This window comes from Argopecten irradians, chromosome 2 (assembly GCF_041381155.1).
Source record: "Argopecten irradians isolate NY chromosome 2, Ai_NY, whole genome shotgun sequence".
In the NCBI taxonomy this organism is placed as follows: Eukaryota; Metazoa; Mollusca; class Bivalvia; order Pectinida; family Pectinidae; genus Argopecten; species Argopecten irradians.
The window spans coordinates 62,841,016-62,866,812 of NC_091135.1; the positions used below are offsets into that span (position 1 = coordinate 62,841,016).

Below are 25,797 nucleotides of genomic sequence, written 5' to 3' on the forward strand. Positions count from 1 at the left end.
ATTCAAGGATTAATATAAGGAGGAGTCAGATTTTGAAGCCAAATTTCAGCAAAGCTCCCATTTTGGACCTCCGCTGTACTATCCCAATGGGTCTTAGCTAGGTCCTTTATAAAATATGACTGTCCTCACCTAAAGTTACCCCTTCTTAATCAATTAAAACCCCTATAGATCAATTTTCATTGAGATCGGACACTGAAACCTGATAACAGGAAGTGGGCCAGCAGCCATCTTGGAATACCAAAATATTTACGAAAATGTTTGCATGTTATTCAGCATCAATTAAAACCCCTTTAGACCAATTTTCATTGAGATCAGAGACTGAAACCTTAAAACAGGAAGTGGACCAGCGGCCATCTTGGAATACCAAAATCTTTATGAAAATGTTTGCATGTTGTTCGGCATCAATTAAAACCCCTATAGACCAATTTTGATTGAGATCGGAGACCAAAACCTGAAAACAGGAAGTGGGCCAGCTAAAATTAAGAAAATTTGCCCTTTTGGGACCTCACCCCTCAGCCCCTAGGGGTCGGACAAGACTCATTTATATAACATATGATTGTCCTTCCCCAATGATGTTTTACACCGAATATAGTTGTAATCTATTCAAGGATGAAGGAGGAGTAGGATTTTAAAGCTAAAATTAAGAAAATTTGCCCTTTTGGGGCCCCATACCTCAGCCCCTAGGGGTCGGACCACGCTCATTTATATAAAATATGATTGTCCTTCCCCAATGATGTTTCACACAAAATATGGATGAAATCCATCCAAGGATGAAGGAGGAGTAGGATTTTAAAGCTAAAATTAAGAAAATTTGCCCTTTTGGGGCCCCACCCCTCAGCCCCTAGGGGTCGGACCAAGCTCATTTATATAAAATATGATTGTCCTTCCCCAATGATGTTTCACACCAAATATGGATGAAATCCATCCAAGGATGAAGGAGGAGTAGGATTTAAAACTTAAATTAAGAAAATTTGCCCTTTTAGGGCCCCGCCCCTCTGCCCCAAGGGGTCGGACCTATCTCATTTATATAAAATATGATTGTCCTTCCCCAAGGATGTTTCATATCAAATATGGATGTAATTCACTAAAGGGTTTAGGAGGAGTAGGCTTTTGTATAAATAGTTTTACGCACGACGCACGGCGGACGGCGGACAGCGACGGACGAAACACGATGACAATAGGTCATCCTGACATTCGGTCAGATGACCTAAAAAGCATGCCATTGGCACAGGTGTGGACCAGATGACCTAAAAAGCATGCCATTGGCACAGGTGTGGACCTTTTGACACAGTAACACCTATAGTTGGCCATGCTGTGGACCTTTTGACACAGTAACACCTATAGTTGGCCATGCTGTGGACCTTTTGACACAGTAACACCTATAGTTGGCCATGCTGTGGACCTTTTGACACAGTAACACCTATAGTTGGCCATGCTGTGGACCTTTTGACACAGTAACACCTATTGACCTTTTGGCCTATATGCTGTGGACCTTTTGACACAGTAACACCTATAGTTGGCCATGCTGTGGACCTTTTGACACAGTAACACCTATAGTTGGCCATGCTGTGGACCTTTTGACACAGTAACACCTATATTAGTTGGCCATGCTGTGGACCTTTTGACACAGTAACACCTATAGTTGGCCATGCTGTGGACCTTTTGACACAGTAACACCTATAGTTGGCCATGCTGTGGACCTTTTGACACAGTAACACCTATAGTTGGCCATGCTGTGGACCTTTTGACACAGTAACACCTATATATAGTTGGCCATGCTGTGGACCTTTTGACACAGTAACACCTATAGTTGGCCATGCTGTGGACCTTTTGACACAGTAACACCTATAGTTGGCCATGCTGTGGACCTTTTGACACAGTAACACCTATAGTTGGCCATGCTGTGGACCTTTTGACACAGTAACACCTATAGTTGGCCATGCTGTGGACCTTTTGACACAGTAACACCTATAGTTGGCCATGCTGTGGACCTTTTGACACAGTAACACCTATAGTTGGCCATGCTGTGGACCTTTTGACACAGTAACACCTATAGTTGGCCATGCTGTGGACCTTTTGACACAGTAACACCTATAGTTGGCCATGCTGTGGACTTTTGACACAGTAACACCTATAGTTGGCCATGCTGTGGACCTTTTGACACAGTAACACCTATAGTTGCCATGCTGTGACTTTGACACGTAAACCTATAGTTGGCCATGCTGTGGACCTTTTGACACAGTAACACCTATAGTTGGCCATGCTGTGGACCTTTTGACACAGTAACACCTATAGTTGGCCATGCTGTGGACCTTTTGACACGTAACACCTATGTTGGCCATGCTGTGGACCTTTTGACACAGTAACACCTATATGGCCATGTTGGCCATTTGCTGTGGACCTTTTGACACAGTAACACCTATAGTTGGCCATGCTGTGGACCTTTTGACACAGTAACACCTATAGTTGGCCATGCTGTGGACCTTTTGACACAGTAACACCTATAGTTGGCCATGCTGTGGACCTTTTGACACAGTAACACCTATAGTTGGCCATGCTGTGGACCTTTTGACACAGTAACACCTATAGTTGGCCATGCTGTGGACCTTTTGACACAGTAACACCTATAGTTGGCCATGCTGTGGACCTTTTGACACAGTAACACCTATAGTTGGCCATGCTGTGGACCTTTTGACACAGTAACACCTATAGTTGGCCATGCTGTGGACCTTTTGACACAGTAACACCTATAGTTGGCCATGCTGTGGACCTTTTGACACAGTAACACCTATAGTTGGCCATGCTGTGGACCTTTTGACACAGTAACACCTATAGTTGGCCATGCTGTGGACCTTTTGACACAGTAACACCTATAGTTGGCCATGCTGTGGACCTTTTGACACAGTAACACCTATAGTTGGCCATGCTGTGGACCTTTTGACACAGTAACACCTATAGTTGGCCATGCTGTGGACCTTTTGACACAGAGTAACACTATACACCTATAGTTGGCCATGCTGTGGACCTTTTGACACAGTAACACCTATAGTTGGCCATGCTGTGGACCTTTTGACACAGTAACACCTATAGTTGGCCATGCTGTGGACCTTTTGACACAGTAACACCTATAGTTGGCCATGCTGTGGACCTTTTGACACAGTAACACCTATAGTTGGCCATGCTGTGGACCTTTTGACACAGTAACACCTATATATAGTTGGCCATGCTGTGGACCTTTTGACACAGTAACACCTATAGTTGGCCATGCTGTGGACCTTTTGACACAGTAACACCTATAGTTGGCCATGCTGTGGACCTTTTGACACAGTAACACCTATAGTTGGCCATGCTGTGGACCTTTTGACACAGTAACACCTATAGTTGGCCATGCTGTGGACCTTTTGACACAGTAACACCTATAGTTGGCCATGCTGTGGACCTTTTGACACAGTAACACCTATAGTTGGCCATGCTGTGGACCTTTTGACACAGTAACACCTATAGTTGGCCATGCTGTGGACCTTTTGACACAGTAACACCTATATAGTTGGCCATGCTGTGGACCTTTTGACACAGTAACACCTATAGTTGGCCATGCTGTGGACCTTTTGACACAGTAACACCTATAGTTGGCCATGCTGTGGACCTTTTGACACAGTAACACCTATAGTTGGCCATGCTGTGGACCTTTTGACACAGTAACACCTATAGTTGGCCATGCTGTGGACCTTTTGACACAGTAACACCTATAGTTGGCCATGCTGTGGACCTTTTGACACAGTAACACCTATAGTTGGCCATGCTGTGGACCTTTTGACACAGTAACACCTATAGTTGGCCATGCTGTGGACCTTTTGACACAGTAACACCTATATATAGTTGGCCATGCTGTGGACCTTTTGACACAGTAACACCTATAGTTGGCCATGCTGTGGACCTTTTGACACAGTAACACCTATATAGTTGGCCATGCTGTGGACCTTTTGACACAGTAACACCTATATATAGTTGGCCATGCTGTGGACCTTTTGACACAGTAACACCTATAGTTGGCCATGCTGTGGACCTTTTGACACAGTAACACCTATATATAGTTGGCCATGCTGTGGACCTTTTGACACAGTAACACAGTAACACCATAAACTATAGTTGGCCATGCTGTGGACCTTTTGACACAGTAACACCTATAGTTGGCCATGCTGTGGACCTTTTGACACAGTAACACCCTATAGTTGGCCATGCTGTGGACCTTTTGACACAGTAACACCTATAGTTGGCCATGCTGTGGACCTTTTGACACAGTAACACCTATAGTTGGCCATGCTGTGGACCTTTTGACACAGTAACACCTATAGTTGGCCATGCTGTGGACCTTTTGACACAGTAACACCTATAGTTGGCCATGCTGTGGACCTTTTGACACAGTAACACCTATAGTTGGCCATGCTGTGGACCTTTTGACACAGTAACACCTATAGTTGGCCATGCTGTGGACCTTTTGACACAGTAACACCTATAGTTGGCCATGCTGTGGACCTTTTGACACAGTAACACCTATAGTTGGCCATGCTGTGGACCTTTTGACACAGTAACACCTATAGCATTTGGCCATGCTGTGGACCTTTTGACACAGTAACACCTATAGTTGGCCATGCTGTGGACCTTTTGACACAGTAACACCTATAGTTGGCCATGCTGTGGACCTTTTGACACAGTAACACCTATAGTTGGCCATGCTGTGGACCTTTTGACACAGTAACACCTATAGTTGGCCATGCTGTGGACCTTTTGGCACAGTAACACCTATATATAGTTGGCCATGCTGTGGACCTTTTGACACAGTAACACCTATAGTTGGCCATGCTGTGGACCTTTTGACACAGTAACACCTATAGTTGGCCATGCTGTGGACCTTTTGACACAGTAACACCTATAGTTGGCCATGCTGTGGACCTTTTGACACAGTAACACCTATAGTTGGCCATGCTGTGGACCTTTTGACACAGTAACACCTATAGTTGGCCATGCTGTGGACCTTTTGACACAGTAACACCTATAGTTGGCCATGCTGTGGACCTTTTGACACAGTAACACCTATAGTTGGCCATGCTGTGGACCTTTTGACACAGTAACACCTATATATAGTTGGCCATGCTGTGGACCTTTTGACACAGTAACACCTATAGTTGGCCATGCTGTGGACCTTTTGACACAGTAACACCTATAGTTGGCCATGCTGTGGACCTTTTGACACAGTAACACCTATAGTTGGCCATGCTGTGGACCTTTTGACACAGTAACACCTATAGTTGGCCATGCTGTGGACCTTTTGACACAGTAACACTATAGTTGGCCATGCTGTGGACCTTTTGACACAGTAACACCTATAGTTGGCCATGCTGTGGACCTTTTGACACAGTAACACCTATTATAGTTGGCCATGCTGTGGACCTTTTGACACAGTAACACCTATAGTTGGCCATGCTGTGGACCTTTTGACACAGTAACACCTATATAGTTGGCCATGCTGTGGACCTTTTGACACAGTAACACCTATAGTTGGCCATGCTGTGGACCTTTTGACACAGTAACACCTATAGTTGGCCATGCTGTGGACCTTTTGACACAGTAACACCTATAGTTGGCCATGCTGTGGACCTTTTGACACAGTAACACCTATAGTTGGCCATGCTGTGGACCTTTTGACACAGTAACACCTATAGTAGTTGGCCATGCTGTGGACCTTTTGACACAGTAACACCTATAGTTGGCCATGCTGTGGACCTTTTGACACAGTAACACCTATAGTTGGCCATGCTGTGGACCTTTTGACACAGTAACACCTATAGTTGGCCATGCTGTGGACCTTTTGACACAGTAACACCTATAGTTGGCCATGCTGTGGACCTTTTGACACAGTAACACCTATTTGGCCATGCCCTTTGACACAGAACTATCTTTTGACACAGTAACACCAACCTATAGTTGGCCATGCTGTGGACCTTTTGACACAGTAACACCTATAGTTGGCCATGCTGTGGACCTTTTGACACAGTAACACCTATAGTTGGCCATGCTGTGGACCTTTTGACACAGTAACACCTATAGTTGGCCATGCTGTGGACCTTTTGACACAGTAACACCTATAGTTGGCCATGCTGTGGACCTTTTGACACAGTAACACCTATAGTTGGCCATGCTGTGGACCTTTTGACACAGTAACACCTATAGTTGGCCATGCTGTGGACCTTTTGACACAGTAACACCTATAGTTGGCCATGCTGTGGACCTTTTGACACAGTAACACCTATAGTTGGCCATGCTGTGGACCTTTTGACACAGTAACACCTATAGTTGGCCATGCTGTGGACCTTTTGACACAGTAACACCTATAGTTGGCCATGCTGTGGACCTTTTGACACAGTAACACCTATAGTTGGCCATGCTGTGGACCTTTTGACACAGTAACACCTATAGTTGGCCATGCTGTGGACCTTTTGACACAGTAACACCTATATATAGTTGGCCATGCTGTGGACCTTTTGACACAGTAACACCTATAGTTGGCCATGCTGTGGACCTTTTGACACAGTAACACCTATAGTTGGCCATGCTGTGGACCTTTTGACACAGTAACACCTATATAGTTGGCCATGCTGTGGACCTTTTGACACAGTAACACCTATAGTTGGCCATGCTGTGGACCTTTTGACACAGTAACACCTATAGTTGGCCATGCTGTGGACCTTTTGACACAGTAACACCTATAGTTGGCCATGCTGTGGACCTTTTGACACAGTAACACCTATAGTTGGCCATGCTGTGGACCTTTTGACACAGTAACACCTATAGTTGGCCATGCTGTGGACCTTTTGACACAGTAACACCTATAGTTGGCCATGCTGTGGACCTTTTGACACAGTAACACCTATAGTTGGCCATGCTGTGGACCTTTTGACACAGTAACACCTATAGTTGGCCATGCTGTGGACCTTTTGACACAGTAACACCTTAGTTGGCCATACTTTGACACATTGGCCATGCTGTGGACCTTTTGACACAGTAACACCTATAGTTGGCCATGCTGTGGACCTTTTGACACAGTAACACCTATAGTTGGCCATGCTGTGGACCTTTTGACACAGTAACACCTATAGTTGGCCATGCTGTAGACCTTTTGACACAGTAACACCTATAGTTGGCCATGCTGTGGACCTTTTGACACAGTAACACCTATAGTTGGCCATGCTGTGGACCTTTTGACACAGTAACACCTATAGTTGGCCATGCTGTGGACCTTTTGACACAGTAACACCTATAGTTGGCCATGCTGTGGACCTTTTGACACAGAAACACCTATAGTTGGCCATGCTAATGGCATCTAACATTTACTCTATAGATGGTCAATTTCGATGATGATTATATATATTACAGAAGATTGCTATGATGGTAAAAATTGATCCATGATGTATTGAAAAATGATTGAGTAATATTAATTCTAAAAGCTAAATTGTGAAAATTTAACACTAAAAAATTAATTTTCTGATTTTTAGATAAAACTGCAAAAATTTTCACCTGCTTTGATATTAACTAGCTATATGGTATATAACAACAGTAGTGTAAACTTATTCCATACAACATCCAGTACCAGTTACTAGAATATTAACTAGCTATATGGTATATAACAACAGTAGTGTAAACTTATTCCATACAACATCCAGTACCAGTTACTAGAATCTGTAACTGGCTATATGGTATATAACAATAGTAGTGTAAACTTATTCCATACAACATCCAGTACCAGTTACTAGAACCTGTAACTGGCTATATGGTATATAACAATAGTAGTGTAAACTTATTCCATACAACATCCAGTACCAGTTGCTAGAATCTGTAACTGGCAATATGGTATATAACAATAGTAGTGTAAACTTATTCCATACAACATCCAGTACAAGTTACTAGAATCTGTAACTGGCTATATGGTATAAAACAACAGTAGTGTAAACTTATTCCATACAACATCCAGTACAAGTTACTAGAATCTGTAACTGGCTATATGGTATAAAACAATAGTAGTGTAAACTTATTCCATACAACATCCAGTACCAGTTACTAGAATCTGTAATGATGCTAACTTATTTACAAATAGTTATTTCAAAGTACTTCCCATAAGCCTTATTTCACAAATTAATTTATAAATTCGGTACCTGTTTTGGAGATTTTGGCAGCAAACACTGTATCCACCAGTTTGTTGATACCTGTGGCGGTGAGTGTAATCTGAGTCTGTATCAGCTCCATACATTTTAATGCCTGAAAAAAGAACACAAACACCACTCTACTTTACCAATCTTATATCTATACACTGTAAATTACTTAGACACCAGTCTACTTTACCAATCTTATATCTATACACTGTAAATTACTTAGACACCAGTCTACTTTACCAATCTTATATCTATACACTGTAAATTACTTAGACACCAGTCTACTTTACCAATCTTATATCTATACACTGTAAATTACTTAGACACCAGTCTACTTTACCAATCTTATATCTATACACTGTAAATTACTTAGACACCAGTCTACTTTACCAATCTTATATCTATACACTGTAAATTACTTAGACACCAGTCTACTTTACCAATCTTATATCTATACACTGTAAATTACTTAGACACCAGTCTACTTTACCAATCTTATATCTATACACTGTAAATTACTTAGACACCAGTCTACTTTTTCACTTAATTCACATATCTCAGATATCAGTGATCATCATTATACCTAAAGCTGAGACATGTTAACTTGACATGTTATACATTAAAAATAAATCAGATGCTTATCAACCTTATTTCTCCCATTCTCTACTGTTCGTAGTTTGATAACTCTATGAAATGTTACATTTTGTTTATTTACAGTTGACTATATCATACTATATACCTTGGTGACCCACTGTCCAGACAACACCTGTAACTTCTGCTGAGAGAATATGACAAGTACTCCTGTTGGTCGAGACAGTCGAGCCTCCTCCAGGATAACTCTCAGATGTTGATACAGGACTGTAGACTCCTGCGACATCTTAGTATTTCTGGTAATCACACCCAACAAATGTTATAAAACGTTAAAGGCATATCATTGTTAAAGATGAGTCACAGTCGCTGATTGGTCGAGAGGCGTCACGTGTGAGGGCGACAAAACATCGTGTATCCTGCTGAACGTCATGTTAAAAAATCATGTTTCCCCCATGCGAAGCCCCTCGTACGTTTAGCAAGAGTTATCGGTCGTGTAATGGAACTCTCCGAGATATTCCGATAACAAATAAAATGGATGGCAGACGACGCTTCCGTCCGAGGAAATGTATTAATATTCTTATGATAAAGGATACAGATAACAAAATTACACTCCATGTAATGTTTATATGATGTAACATGCTAAAGGGAGTTGATTTGGGCTGAAAGATACGGTAGGTCTAACTTCTGATTTAACAATATACGTAACGTTAGCCCAACACGGCAACAGTGTTTTGGGCAAACAACTTAAAGTCTAGCCATTACGTTAGACTTGTATTCTAGCGCGAGAAAAACTTTATTTGTTCGGTATAATAAACAATTTATTGCCCTGACGGTAGGGAGACATGACGCTTAATTTACCCATGGCAAGTCATATTTCCCTCGGGCTACGCCCTCGGGAAATATGACATGCCTTGGATAAACAAAGCGTCATGTCTCCCCTACCGTCAGGGCAATAAATGTATAATGTATATTTAAATCCAGACTAAATGAGTTTTTATAATTAAAAAGAAAACAAGAATCTGGAGGAGAAGGTGATCTGCTTTTACATTCCACAGACTAAAGTGATATTTACCCTAAAGCAACACAATTGAGTAGGTCTTTGAGGTTGTCATTCTCCGACTGGAGGTAATTAACAATCTCCATGTCCTTTGTGGGCGTGTCCTCTAGGGACGGCCACACCCCTGCCTCTCGTCCTAGCTGATGAAGATCAGCTACCAAGCTGTCAAGCCCAGCTAGTACACCATACATCCTTACAGCCCAATCCCGCCCTAACTCTAAAATCTGCTTCTTCTCTTCTCGTGTTGCTGGAAAATAACATACAGCTATACTTATTTCTAATCAACCAATAGTTTCTGTATAATCCAGTGAAGCCACACATGACCACTTTTAATACAGTGGTTAATGTTTGGTTATATTGGTGATCTCAGGTGTAATATTACATAGTGTATATGGTACAACATTAAGCAGAGGTCTGCTTTTTAATTTGCTGATACAATGATTATTGCTACATTGATATATTGCTACAGTGATAGAAACCCACTCTATGAAATTTGTTTCATACAAATATTCTTTCTTTTTTCTATAAATTATTTTGACCACCATACCTGCATATGATATCATCTCTGCAGTTGTTGCCATGGTTACAGTAAGGTTGTCTATTTCATCTTTGTCCTCCAGAAGCTTTGTAATCCTTTTCTGATCCTTTACATGTGGATCCTGACCAAACATTGAGATGAGTTCCAGGACATCAGACAAGGCCTTCTGATGGCTATACAGTACCTCCACCTAAAGAATTGTAACATATGCCTTTTTGTAAAAATTGGAACTGAACTTTGACTGTCATTATTCCTATATACAGTAAAACATGTTTATAAACAAAACACTAAAGGGATATTCACAAGCAACACAACAAAAAAACTTTCAACCATTACTTGGTAAATATTCCTAAAAGATGTCTGTAATAAGTGTATAACGCACTATGCTTATAACAAAGTGATGTCATTGGTCCCTAGAGATTCTGTGTTTTACTGTACATTTGTAAATATATTTGTTTTCATATTGTGCACAGTCAATAAATGAACTGATTAAAATATCCAATAAGACATTACTGTATGATTGACCAGCCCACTCCACTTGTTTGTTTTACCTCTTTACTAAGTTGATCAGTGTTCCTGTCAGCCATGGCCTTATGTACTTTATCTGTAATGATTTTCCATCGCTCCACCGTCACATCCACAAAGATCCTCAGTTTCTCCACCTTGACCAAATATAGACAACTTTACAGCCCACATATTCCTCACTATCACAAGCTAATTCATGATTCATCAATCTGCTATCAATCTGATTAGAATCGCCTATTCATTACCTGTTAACTGAACATCTGAAGGTACAGCCCACATTACAAACTATTATTTACTACACTGTATTACTAATAAGAAGTAAGTCTTTGAAAACTTCTTTGGCACAGCATCATATTAGAATTATATATTGCTCTTTCATACACAAATTAGAGCTGTTACAGCTAACAGAACATTGTCCCATCAACACTTACCTTACTAGACCATTCCTCCACCAGAGTGGTCAATCTAGCTGCCTCGTCCTTGTCACCCTGGACAACAAGTTTTGCCTTGTCCAAAAGTTTAGGGGTCAGTATGTCCACCTCATAGGCTAAAGCCTGGTTTACTCTGTTACAAATGAGAAAGAGAGAATGTAAAATCAGGACAGGGTATATTTCAGCATAAAGTAAGACCTTTGCACTGTATAAATAGACATCATTCTAAAGTAATGTACTAAACAGTTGTATTAGATTAAGTTTATATTATGCATTTATGGCCCCAGTGACAGTGTGATATGAAGGTGTATTTAACAGAAGGTGTAATATTTCCTGAAGACTTGCTTTGACTTTTACTTTAAATCCATTTTTATTCTTATTTCTTTATAATATAATTTATTAAAGTCTAAACCTTTCACATGTTTCTATCAAATTTAATTCATTTCTAACACACAATACCTGTTTCATTTCAGCACTTATGAATGTACGTTTTGAGTGTATGTGTAATGAGACTGAACCTACTGTCTCCTGGCCACTTACCGCTTTAATTCTATATCCTCACAATGAGTCAGCACTTCATGCACAGCATCAACAATATGATTGGTCCAGCCAAATATCTCTCCACCAATCACAGCCTGCCTCTGTGTATCTCCTCTAACTGCTACCATGCACATCTCCCTCCCAAGCAGACGTGTATGGGGATAATCTGTAGACAGATTTCACAAAAAATTACAGGTGTTGGAACATTTTTGGAGAAATTATTTTGAATCTATTAATTATAATTTAATTTAGAAAAGGAACAAACCATAAAAACACAATCTAGCCAGCAATATAAATATGTTCACCAAGCCATCCAGCTTCTATAAATTTCAGACTGTCACAATTTCCTAACCTGTGTAAGATGCAGACGTCGGGTCTGTGTGTTGTGACTGAGTTTGGATTGTTTGTACACATTCTTCATGAACTGGTACCATAACCTCTGACCTTTGTGCTGGCCTCATGACCTCAGGGTCATAGGATGTGGTTGTAGAAGTAAATTTGAGAAGACCAGTCAATCCCATAGTTCCATACCCACTCTCAGATTGTCTGTTTCTTCCAAAGTGTCCTCTTTCTAGAAATTTAAAATAAAATAAAATTGACATAAAGATGTTGTATTATTCACTAAAGTGACTTGTTATGTTTTTCTTCGTTCAAATAGAATGGCTTCTACTACCTTGGTCTGCCTCATGTTGTCGAGCTTGGTGTCGGACAGGACTGAGAATATCCGGGTGATTGTCATCCGTAAGCCCTGCCCTCACTTGCTTTACACAGTCAATCAACAGTTTGAATCGTTTCTTCAGTGTTTCTAGAGAAGAGAGATTGGACAAGTTGGCAGTGATATTACCTCCAGCGGCTCGTACACCTTTAATGGCTGTGGGAGAAAGCAAACATAGAAGTTAAAGTTAACACAAGTAAATCACAAGTGACATGTAAAATGTGTGGTAAATAGGGTGAGTGAAACAAGTCCTAACTGTTACTGATGATACAGAATCAACCTCTAGGAGTCAGGAGTGGTCATTACACTAGTATTCTACTTGCAAAAACAAATAGATATTTACACCAAAGAAGTCTCATACTCTTTGAAATTCATGGCCATGATATCAGCTAGAATCCGCAAGAACTCCTGCATACTGATTGTCATTGAAATTTGACAATATATATCCCTGTATTCAAATTTTGACCCTTTTAGGGGCAACTGCAACCATTTTGGTTATTTGGGAAAATGAGACCTTGTATATAACCATGAGATGGTATATACTTACCTCTCTGTAACTGCTTGATGTAAGACTGTAGACCATTTCTATATAATGGATCCTGACTATTATCAACAATGCGCTCAGCGAACTGAGCTACACGACGTGACCGACCCACCACACCCCTCAGTGCTGAGGCCAGGCCCACTACATCCTCTTCTCTTAGAAATCCTAAACAAATATTCACATCCTCCTCGATCTTGGTTTCTGTAAAACAAGAAGTCAACTTATCCAAAGTTATACATACAAGATTCATACACATAGTAAGTGTTAACTATTAATAATAGATGTCAAATATATACCTGGTAGTTCTACACCATGTCATCATAGAGACACCTGTATAATCATTAATGATCTTACCTGAAACCTGGAGAAAGATGGCTGGCACCGTCATTTCATCCAGTACTTCCACCAAGTTTTTAACTTCAAATGACCATTCTTTCATCAATAATTTCAGATGCTTGATAGCCATTTTGTCACATGATGTCTTCGCCATGGTAACAGCCCCTGGTACCATTTCTGGGTCCAATCTCTCGAGTCGGCATACACAGGTTCTCAATACACGTACTCCTACAAAATAAACAAAAGGAAAGTAATAAAACAGTACAATTCAAGGAACTTTTAGCTTTCCAGCCAGTCGTCGTGTTGTAGTCAGGAGAGAAAAGTATACAGAAGGCTGGACAGACACAACAACCTCAATTATGGTAGGGAAAATGAAACTGTATGAAACATGCCTTTAAATAAATTAGGTCAAAATTACTGGATTGTAACAATGAAACCGTATGGTAAAAAAACCTGAATAGTAATATTCAAAAATTAAAGCATTGCTTCCAAATGACTACAAATATTACCTATTCCAGAAGAACTTGTGGCCACAGAGCACTTAATCAAACCTACTTATCCATTTATCAGACACAGATTTAGAGTACTTAGTAAAACCTACTCCGTTTATCAGACACAGTTATAGAGTACTTAGTAAAACCTACTCCGTTTATCAGACACAGATATAGAGTACTTAGTAAAACCTACTCTGTTTATCAGACAATGATATAGAGTACTTAGTAAAACCTACTCTGTTTATCAGACAATGATATAGAGTACTTAGTAAAACCTACTCCGTTTATCAGACACACAGTTATAGAGTACTTTGTAAAACCTACTCCGTTTATCAGACACAGATATAGAGTACTTAGTAAAACCTACTCCGTTTATCAGACACAGATATAGAGTACTTAGTAAAACCTACTCCGTTTATCAGACACAGATATAGAATACTTAGTAAAACCTACTCCGTTTATCAGGCACAAATATAGAGTACTTAGTAAAACCTACTCCGTTTATCAGACACAGATATAGAGTACTTAGTAAAACCTACTCCGTTTATCAGACACAGATATAGAGTACTTAGTAAAACCTACTCCGTTTATCAGACACAGTTATAGAGTACTTAGTAAAACCTACTCCGTTTATCAGACACAGATATAGAGTACTTAGTAAAACCTACTCTTTTTATCAGACACAGATATAGAGTACTTAGTAAAACCTACTCCGTTTATCAGACACAGTTATAGAGTACTTAGTAAAACCTACTCCGTTTATCAGACACAGATATAGAGTACTTAGTAAAACCTACTCCGTTTATCAGACACAGATATAGAGTACTTAGTAAAACCTACTCTTTTTATCAGACACAGATATAGAGTACTTAGTAAAACCTACTCCGTTTATCAGACACAGTTATAGAGTACTTAGTAAAACCTACTCCGTTTATCAGACACAGATATAGAGTACTTAGTAAAACCTACTCCGTTTATCAGACACAGTTATAGAGTACTTAGTAAAACCTACTCCGTTTATCAGAAGAACTCGCTGCCACACATCTGGCCGTCTGACACATTTTATCAGCATGATTTTCAAAATCCTGTATGTACTCCTCACTAAGGTCCTGTAGAGTCTGGGCCTAAAATAAAATAGAAACAAGTACATGACAATCAATGGACTCCTTCAGAATAGTAGAATTTGTTTACACATTACCATTACCATAACCAATACAAAATGCATACAACCAACACTTTAATTAGATAAGAAGCATTTATTTTTCTTCAATTACAAAATGTTTTATCACAATAACAATTAACATTTTAAACACACATGTTGGCCTGAATGAAGGTTTAGCAGTGGTGGGTCTTTTCCAATGAAAGAAACTGAGGGTACCCTAGGAAAAACATATATATCCAGTCATAAAATGAATCCTGCCAGGCGTCTTGGTGAAAGGCATGTGTTACCAATAACAGTACTTCCAACATACTTCACTAGAACACATGACTGACATGACAACATACCTCACTAGAATACATGGCTGACATGACACCATACATCACTAGAATACATGGCTGACATGACAACATACCTAACTAGAATACATGGCTGACATGACAACATACATCACTAGAATACATGGCTGACATAACAACATACCTCACTAGAATACATGGCTGACATAACAACATACCTCACTAGAATACATGGCTGGACATAACAACATACCTCACTAGAATACCTACCAACACTAATAGAATACATGGCTGACATGACAACATACATCACTAGAATACATGGCTGACATGACAACATACCTCACTAGAATACATGGCTGACATGACAACATACCTCACTAGAATACATGGCTGACATGACAACATACCTCACTAGAATACATGGCTGACATGACAACATACCTCACTAGAATACATGGCTGACATGACAACATACCTCACTAGAATACATGGCTGACATGACAACATACCTCACTAGAATACAATGACAGAACATGGCTGACATGACAACATACCTAACTAGAATACATGGCTGACATGACAACATACATCACTAGAATACATGGCTGACATGACAACATACCTCACTAGAATACATGGCTGACATGACAACATACCTCACTAGAATACATGGCTGACATAACAACATACCTCACTAGAATACATGGCTGACATGACAACATACCTCACTAGAATACATGGCTGACATGACAACATACCTCACTAGAATACATGGCTGACATGACAACATACCTCACTAGAATACATGGCTGACATGACAACATACCTCACTAGAATACATGGCTGACATGACAACATACCTCACTAGAATACATGACTGACATGACAACATACCTACTAGAATACATGGCTGACATGACAACATACTCACTAGAATACACTAGAATACATGGCTGACATGACAACATACCCACTAGAATACATGACATGACATGAACAACCTCACTAGAATACATGGACTGACATGACAACATCACTAGAATACATGGCTGACATGACAACATACCTCACTATGAATACATGGCTGACATGACAAAACGCTGACATGACAACATACCTCACTAGAATACATGGCTGACATGACAACATACCTACTAGAATACATGACTGACATGACAACATACCTAACTAGAATACATGGCTGACATGACAACATACTACATCCATACAACATACATAGAATACATGACTGACATGACAACATACCTCACTAGAATACATGGCTGACATGACAACATACCTCACTAGAATACATGGCTGACATAACAACATACCTCTCTAGAATACATGGCTGACATGACAACATACCTCACTAGAATACATAGCTGACATGACAACATACCTCACTAGAATACATAGCTGACATGACAACATGCCTCACTAGATTACATGGCTGACATGACAACATACCTCACTAGAATACATGGCTGACATGACAACATACCTCACTAGAATACATGGCTGACATGACAACATACCTCACTAGAATACATGGCTGACATGACAACATACCTCACTAGAATACATGGCTGACATGACAACATACCTCACTAGAATACATGGCTGATTTGACAAGCCGTTCCAATGGTTCAGTTGTCTCCTGGAAGATGTCTATCACCAAGTGAAGCAATGCCAGGTTAACATTCCTCTCCAGTTCATAAAACTCGTCCATGAGATTCTCACAAAGGTCACTATAGTCATCTCTATTGTGAGGGAAAAGTTACATCACTGTAGTGGTGGTTAATTAAGTTTTATTTGTTAATGAATGTTGGGATTATGGTTTATTGAAATAACAGCATTTATCATTATATTTAAATTTTAAACTCATTTTTAGCTTATTAAAATTTATGATGAGTAAAGTTTGCAATAAAGAATGTAAAAGATCTGTGTTAAGAAATGTTAAATTTAGTTGATTTTCTTTTTATACTTATTTAAAAAGAAGTGACCATCCTTAGGATGTTATTTTTTATCTCTATAAAGGGGAGATCACCTCCTAGCTCCAAAGTATGACAATATTTTTTCCACACTTTTGGAAAAACTCATTTGCCCCATATTTACTACAGTAAAACCCTGTTATATCGCCACCTTCTGTTTTCCTACATTTTGGCGATATATCGAGTTTGGCGGTATATCGGATTTGTCGTTGAAATCTTGATTAGGCCTAAATATAGGTAGTCCTTCGGTGCCGTACTCAAACAGATTTTCTAATCTGTCTGTGTACTGTGCGGCCACTTCGTATATTGTAATATGAATAGTTCCAAAATCAAAGTAAATTTCGATGGTAGTCTTTCAATAAATATGTCAGTTTTATGTGTGTTAAATACAAAAACCAAACGTGTTTGTGTTACCAAGTATCGTTCCGTAATTGCCTGCTAGCTGGGATTTCTCGGTAACATGATATTTTTATCCTGGGAAATCTCGCCCGGAAACAAAGAATAGAAGTTCTGAACAAGCGCAGTGTGGTCGTGACCTCACTTCCGAGTACATGTCTGCAAATAAACGGCACTCAGACGACGATTTGATCTTACTAGTAAACGGCAGATTCTTCTGCACATACATAATATCTATATCACACTTGAAATTGCTAGTCGCATTTTATGGTCCAATATTATCGAACTGCGATATTGAGGTACAGACTTGTGGGTTCCTTTTTGTCAATAAACAACTAAAGTTAAAAGTAAGTAAAACACATGTACAGAAGTGAGTTTTATTCACCACAACTTGCGATACCTACCTGTAAAACAATAACAAAGGTGTACCCGTGTTGTTAATTGATTTCACTGTATACACATGGTCGTACATGCGGCCATAGTGTGTGTAGCTGATTACCTGTCAGTCAAAAGTCGAGCACCTTATGAAAATATGTATCCCTATTCACAGAATTTGGCGATATTAACGAGGTCATTTTAATGTTATTTTAATAATTTGTTCCACGAATGTGATGGCGGATGGCGGATGGCAGTAGGCAGGTTTGGCGGTATAACGGATGTATTTGTATGGAGTAAAATCCGTTCTGAATAAATTCATGGCGATAAGCGGGTTTGGCAGTAAAACGGGTGGCGATATAATTGGGTTTTACTGTACTTAAAGTAATTTGTACAGACATATGTTTGCTAGGATCCAGTGTTATCTGGACTATAACAGTTGATATTAGTTCTTTGACCCATATTTAGAAAGAAGAATATACTTACTGCATCGCCTTTATATCAGGATTGTCCTTTAAACTGCTATGTAACTGCAACACTCGAGATTTCAGCTGTAAAATCTGTGTAGGAAAAAATACATTTAGTGATAAAGTCATCATTTAATGTGAAGGTCATACAAAGATCATGTACAGGACATAATGATTTATATATAGCAGAGTTATTTCCCTTGTTTTAATCTGGCTGTATTTTAGGTGGAAAGTAGACTAGTTAACAGAACCGAGGTAAATATACTAAAGCTATGATTCATACCTTATTTATTTCACACAATGTCTTATTTGTTAGATTTTGAAATGTCAAATATTCACATTTACTGGGTAAGGTAATCAAACAGAATCATGCTCTCAGTTCCAGAAAGGAACACACCACACATTTGTTTGTCATATAAACTTATGATCTTGATTCACTTCAAAGGACTGAATTGCCATTATTTTGTCATATGTGTATTGCAGTATAAAGATGGCATCAGAAGAAAAAGTCATGCATTCAATGGCCCTAAAATACAGATATTATTATCGATGAGTGTGTTTATAGGAACAAATAGGATATCTTTGAAAGGAGGCACAAGATAAAACTAAAAGCCTTAAAGGGGAGATAACTTACCCGCTGGCATATCCTATTGATGATGTCCCGGAAATTGTCTGTACACATGTGCGCGACAAGCATACTGTGTCGGATGATAATCTCCGTCCAACTCTCCAGGTCAGTGTGAAGCTCCGCTCGATTCTCTTCTGATAGCACTTCAAGGACCTGGAAAATCAACTCAACCAAATAAATAATACTCTACAATTATTGTCACCAGTGTGGTTATACTGAGTGGTGTTCAGTCACCAGTGTGGTTATACTGAGTGGTGTTCAATCACCAGTGTGGTTATACTGAGTGGTGTTCAGTCACCAGTGTGATAATACTGAGTGGTGTTCAGTCACCAGTGTGGTTATACTGAGTGGTGTTCAGTCACCAGTGTGGTTATACTGAGTGGTGTTCAGTCACCAGTGTGGTAATACTGAGTGGTGTTTAGTCACCAGTGTGGTTATACTGAGTGGTGTTCAGTCACCAGTGTGGTTATACTGAGTGGTATTCAGTCACCAGTGTGGTTATACTGAGTAGTGTTCAGTCACCAGTGTGGTTATACTGAGTGGTGTTCAGTCACCAGTGTGGTTATACTGAGTGGTGTTTAGTCACCAGTGTGGTTATACTGAGTGGTGTTTAGTCACCAGTGTGGTTATACCGAGTGGTATTCAGTCACCAGTGTGGTTATACTAAGTGGTGTTTAGTCACCAGTGTGGTTATACTGAGTGGTGTTTAGTCACCAGTGTGGTAATACTGAGTGGTGTTTAGTCACCAGTGTGGTTATACTGAGTGGTGTTTAGTCACCAGTGTGGTTATACTGAGTAGTGTTCAGTCACCAGTGTGGTGATACTGAGTGGTGTTCAGTCACCAGTGTGTTTATACTGAGTGGTATTCAGTCACCAGTGTGGTTATACTGAGAGGTGTTCAGTCACCAGTGTGGTTATACTGAGTGATGGTAAGTCACCAGTGTGGTGATACTGAGTGGTGTTCAGTCACCAGTGTGGTTATACTGAGTGGTGTTCAGTCACCAGTGTGGTAATACTGAGTGGTGTTCAGTCACCAGTGTGGTTATACTGAGTGGTGTTTAGTCACCAGTGTGGTTATACTGAGTGATGGTAAGTCACCAGTGTGGTAATACTGAGTGGTGTTCAGTCACCAGTGTGGTTATACTGAGTGATGGTAAGTCACCAGTGTGGTTATATCAGTCTAACTACCTCGTCCACTTTGGTCACAAAGAAGCCTGATTCCTCCACGTCCAGGTAATCCTCATCAGTAAACTTATTCTCTAGAGCTTCCACAATGTCCCGTACCGCTGACAACACTTGATTCATCACACAGGCTTTACTCATCTGAGAATAGAACTAAACCTGCTGCAAACTAAAGGTGTCTAGTATCCGCACTACATAAAGGTATACACAAATACAACCAATGGGCAGAGCTGTGGTCCTGGTACTTTTGTTATCATAATTATCTATACTTGTGCAAAAGTGGAATTAAGTTCATGTAGAGAACTCTGATCCAACAGTTAGTACCTGTATATGATTTTTAGTTAACAGTTTATAATGAAAATATGAGAAACGCAAGACTGCATTATTTAAATGCTCTACAAATAAAAGGTGAACTAATTTATGAAATAAATACTACATGTAACACAATGTATAATGTACTATAATCTAATATGTTTTACTACATCAAAGCTTTGGCCTATTATGACAACATAAAACTATGCCCTTACCTGGGCCTGTGGGTTTTGAGGATATTTGACAAAGCTCTGCAGAGCTACACTCATAGAAGGAATAGACTTCTTCAACAAAGCCATCGAAGTAATGACTTTCTCTCTTTGTCTGTCCTGACACAGGTCTTTCTGTCGTTTGTTAGCAAGTGTACATAGCTGTGCTGCAGCATCTGTAAAGCTCTGTAAATATATCATAATTTCTGTATAACTAGTTTGCATTATCTGTAAAACTCGCTACTGTATCTATAACATAGATGTTTTACTGTTACAGTATAAATGAATACACAGAAATGTATCAATGTAGTGCCTACTTCCCCATCCTCGGTAACCCAGGCGATAGCGTAGTGTAGTGTGATCACCCGTGGGTCTCCGACGATTATTACTTCCCTGGTAAATCTGTGTTTGACCACTATGTTTATTTCTTACACCATTTACAGGCCTTAATTTCCTAAAATTCTATTCATGAGTATATAGATGACATCACCTATCCAGTGCTTCATAGTCATACCCTCTCATACAAATTCTTCTGGAGATGCCGTAATTCAGTATTTACTAAAGGGATACATTTAACACTAAAATGATCCTCCTTTACATTTAATTTTTATTTCTTGATAAAGAAGTATGTTAAAGATCAATTCACTTATCTTTAAAAAAAAGGTAAAAAGATACATCCAACTCACATTCTAGATATCTACATGTATGACCTACCTTAAAACAGGTTAGCAGGTCAGCCATGGTTTGTACTAACCCTAGACGACTAATGCTGTCTGACACCAGGTGAGCTGCTGAAACTATTCTACGAACCTCTGCATCATCTGACACTAATAACACCTGCAACAGAAGATCAGACACTTTATAATACAATTTTATAAGTGTTTGTATGTTGTAAACCTCAATATGTATTGTTTCACATAAAAACCTATCCAAACCTTTATGAAACACAATAATCTCTAAATACCTACAAACTCAATCAAATTTGATAGAAATACAAATTTTGATTGTCATAACTTGATGTGAGGTTTAATTTCTTACTGAAATCAAAACAAGTATAATAGCTATCAACTGAAAATTCAATGAGAACAGAGATATATCATAATATTATCTGTTTTCCCCCCATGGCCTGGGTTTTCCCTAATTCCTTTCTTGTCATTATTTATACCTTCATTGTGCCCTGGAGGACATCCTTTGCAGCAGTAACAAGTTTAGCCCATTCTTCTCGGGCACTGTTCCCCTCTAGTCGCTGTGTGGCGAGGTAAAGATCACTGGAGGCAAGGTCTAATGTTTCACAGGCACTCAACATCCGGCTGCTGTATTCCTGTCAATTCATACAAACTTTATGCCTTATGTATATAGATGCCTTTCATGTTACCTAGTAACAGTGAAGTGGTTTATATGAGAATATTTTTATTGTTAAATAATCTGATCATACAAGATTTTTATAGAAACAAATATTTGTTTAAGATAATATAATGATAAGACAAAGTGTACATTTGTGTATATATGTGTACATGCCATTGGCAACAGTTAGATGAGGAAAAAATTGATGTTGGTGTTTTATTGATTGCAATTAATTGACATTGGTTAATCTAATGACACAATCACGATAATGCTATAGTAATTATACTGACAACACTCACTGCCAACCTCTCAAAGAAAGAGAGAGAGTCACAGAGATAGTGATTTTATTTTTACTTTTATTAGCTCTTTTGAAAAGCAATGCATGCTATAAGTGTCACATACACTGATTTATGTCATCAATTAAAACATTAGCTACATACATAATTTATGTTATTGTACCAAATATTACTTTTTTTCACTACAATGCTTGGTTAATTGATTCTTGAAGTTTATGTTATGATAAATTTACCTGATCTGTGCCAGATTGAGCCTTTTCTTTTCCCACTGATATCAAATGTTCTGCAGCTTTCATCATTGCAGAGGCACATGGTCCAATGTCATTTGGTATCGACACTTCAGTCTTTGTTTCTCCAAGGATAATTAGTAAGGATATCTGTTCATGGATAAAAGCTATGGTAAATTACATTGTGTAAGTAAATTACACATGGTAAAATTGAATAATTAAATGCATGGCCAGACTTATCACACAACCTAGGTTCCAATATACCCTATAATTCAATGATATTATCATTGGGCTATTTCTATCAGATTATGACAATGATGAGACTGGAGCTTTCGAAGCTCTGTTCCCAGGGTTTGAAATTAACACTTGCACACTCGCCAAATGCGAGTTAGTTTTTGAAATGGCGAGTGAAAAAATATTGTGCTTGCATTTCTTGGCAAGCGGGTGCGTTGTTCGTCATTCTAAATACATGTACAGTTACTAAATAGTCCAATAAATATGCCTGTCATAAATTGTGTGCCAAAGTGTAGCCTAAATGAATCGTGAAACGAAAGCGCAGCGTTCCACACTTGTGCTTTCAAGCGTCTCAAAAACAATGACATTGATTTCGTATGGAAAAGTTCATAAGTGTTCTGCGAAAAAATCTTTCTTGCGAATAATTGACTTAGTTTGTTAAAATGGCTGTCATAACAAAGAGCATGCACAAGATGAAAAAAGACTACCAATTGTGCTGTTATTAACAGTTAAGCTTAGACAAAATCAGTGACACTTGAATCATATGTAAGTTTGTTTTTTTTTAATTATTATTTTTTCATTTGCACACACTGCCACATAATAGTCATTCTGAATATGAATTTTACCAACTTGCCAAAAATGGTTAGTGGCCTAAAAAATTAAATTCTACCCCTGGGTTCCGGTAACATGTACATAAGCAAAAGTACATATTGAGATCAATGCATGCATGAATGGCTAAACCATTTTCGTTCATACGGTTTAACCTGTTCTGGTTGTGCGTTGCTCCGGTACTGCTCTCCCAGTAAATATATTTAACTAATACAAAGCATTTACGGTTGTAATTAAACATTTTTTTTGAAAATTAAAAGCTATGGAATGCAGTCAAAATATCCACCAAGCGAAGATGAGCATAAGGAATCATGACATCAAATCACGTCAACAAATGGCACAAAATCATAGGATTCACAGCAACCTAGGCTTGTGGCACTGCATGGACACAGAAAATAAATGTCCAAATATTTGAGTTCTCTTTTAAAAATTAACAGTTTTATCATACTAGACAACTATAATATCATATACTACTATAGGTCTACTTTAAAGTATGTTCTTTTATTTGTAAATTATGTCTTAAAATAGAAAAGAAAATAAACAAGTAGAGCTTCACTCTTCCCATGCCATGCATGATTCATATTACTTCTGATTAGTAGTGATGGGAATCGGTTTCATTTTCATAATCGATAATCGGAATGTTTCAATCAATCGATTATAGATTATAATCAGTTTTTTTGAAATTCAGGAAATAATTGCTCTATTTATTGGAATTATAAACACTAATCCGATATTATTGTGATGAACTGGTGAGAAATAACTAAGAATATCACTTGAATCAGGAGGTAATAGTGTAGTAAGAAAGCATGTCCACTGCGACGGACTTAAGCATCATGATGGATATTGAACTGTATGTAAACAATGTCTGTAGGGTAGTAAAAATTGGCTAATTATTCAGTTGAATTATGATAAACAAATGTTTCGTAACACAAATCTTAAATTTTAGGACCACTTTTTAAAAAATCTGATTAATTGGTTTTACAATTTCTTAATCAAATTGGTTTAAAGTTTTTTCTTTTAACTAATTTCCGATCATCGGCCCATCACTATATAATATACTGATTGGCAATTAATATAGTGTCTTGTAGTGCTAAACCTTTAACATTGTTGGAGTAAGATATTCCCTTGGCCTTGTAAGTCTACAATGTACTTTTGATACTTAAGTAAATGTAGAAGGACTGGAAAATTTCACAGACAGTCCTAGGTTCTAACTCGGGACTTCCAGAACACTAGCCGGATGCTCTACCTATACTATTCACACACACTTTTCCAGTCGGGGTAAGTCATGGACTTGTAAAGGCTGTAAGGCAGAACTGTTTTAGTGCAACACATGCACACATATGACAGCCTACTGATCATGACTGGTGTAAATATGATGCATTAAATTTTGTTTTCAGCTAAATCTCTGCATACAAATATTTGAAATACAGCACATGTTCTTAAAAATCTATGACCGTTGTTACTTTGAACTAGTGTTGGGAATTGGTAGCAATTTTATAATCAATAATCACTTTTATTTATGTAACCAGTCGATGACCAATTAAAATTGATTATATTTTTCTTTGGTCCCACGTGCACTTAAGACTGTGTACATTTAATTTTTTCCAGGAAAATTGTACATTTTTTTTCTACACATGTTGCCATGTTCTCAAGTCGTTTATGTTTTCATAAATAAAACCATACTCCTTTGAACGTTTACATTACTACGTATGCATATGCGCTCTTCAATTCGTTTCAATTCTTCGCTCGATATTTGAAATTATATGAGCGAAAACACACACAAGCAATTAATTACGTAGCTACTGTTGTAGCGGAAAAGAAAAGTCAGTCAGAAGGTGATATCTTTTCCGCTACAACAGTAGCTATTAATTACGACAAGTTTTCTATGGCATTTCTTGTGGGTTTTACTGATCAGCTAATTGTACACTTTCGTTTATCACGATGTCGGACAATTCCGATGTAACTCGATTACAGTACTAGAGTGTTCTTCCTGTTACTCGATTAATTAGTCAAATACTACTTTGAACAGACCTTTGTGCACATTTGGCTGACATTAAAGTCGAAGAAACTTTTATCAACATTACA

At 38.7% G+C, this 25,797-nt stretch overlaps 1 protein-coding gene across 2 annotated transcripts in view; it reads right to left on the bottom strand.

Moving 5' to 3' along the window:
• The window catches only part of LOC138316192 (uncharacterized), a 38,896-nt gene that overhangs the window by 12,780 nt on the left and 319 nt on the right, over positions 1–25,797 (bottom strand). For both annotated transcript variants that reach the window (XM_069257766.1, XM_069257765.1), the window contains exons 2-21: positions 22,876–23,019; positions 22,168–22,323; positions 21,717–21,839; positions 21,009–21,188; positions 20,488–20,622; positions 19,306–19,452; positions 18,691–18,764; positions 17,046–17,202; positions 14,991–15,102; positions 13,503–13,712; positions 13,152–13,349; positions 12,563–12,760; positions 12,242–12,460; positions 11,890–12,055; positions 11,350–11,482; positions 10,945–11,055; positions 10,403–10,583; positions 9,871–10,102; positions 8,947–9,094; positions 8,211–8,313 (exon numbers count right to left, since the gene is read on the bottom strand). In XM_069257766.1, coding sequence (XP_069113867.1) covers positions 8,211–8,313; positions 8,947–9,094; positions 9,871–10,102; positions 10,403–10,583; positions 10,945–11,055; positions 11,350–11,482; positions 11,890–12,055; positions 12,242–12,460; positions 12,563–12,760; positions 13,152–13,349; positions 13,503–13,712; positions 14,991–15,102; positions 17,046–17,202; positions 18,691–18,764; positions 19,306–19,452; positions 20,488–20,622; positions 21,009–21,188; positions 21,717–21,839; positions 22,168–22,323; positions 22,876–23,019 — 3,127 coding nt within the window. The remainder of the gene's footprint in view (positions 1–8,210; positions 8,314–8,946; positions 9,095–9,870; positions 10,103–10,402; positions 10,584–10,944; positions 11,056–11,349; positions 11,483–11,889; positions 12,056–12,241; positions 12,461–12,562; positions 12,761–13,151; positions 13,350–13,502; positions 13,713–14,990; positions 15,103–17,045; positions 17,203–18,690; positions 18,765–19,305; positions 19,453–20,487; positions 20,623–21,008; positions 21,189–21,716; positions 21,840–22,167; positions 22,324–22,875; positions 23,020–25,797) is intronic.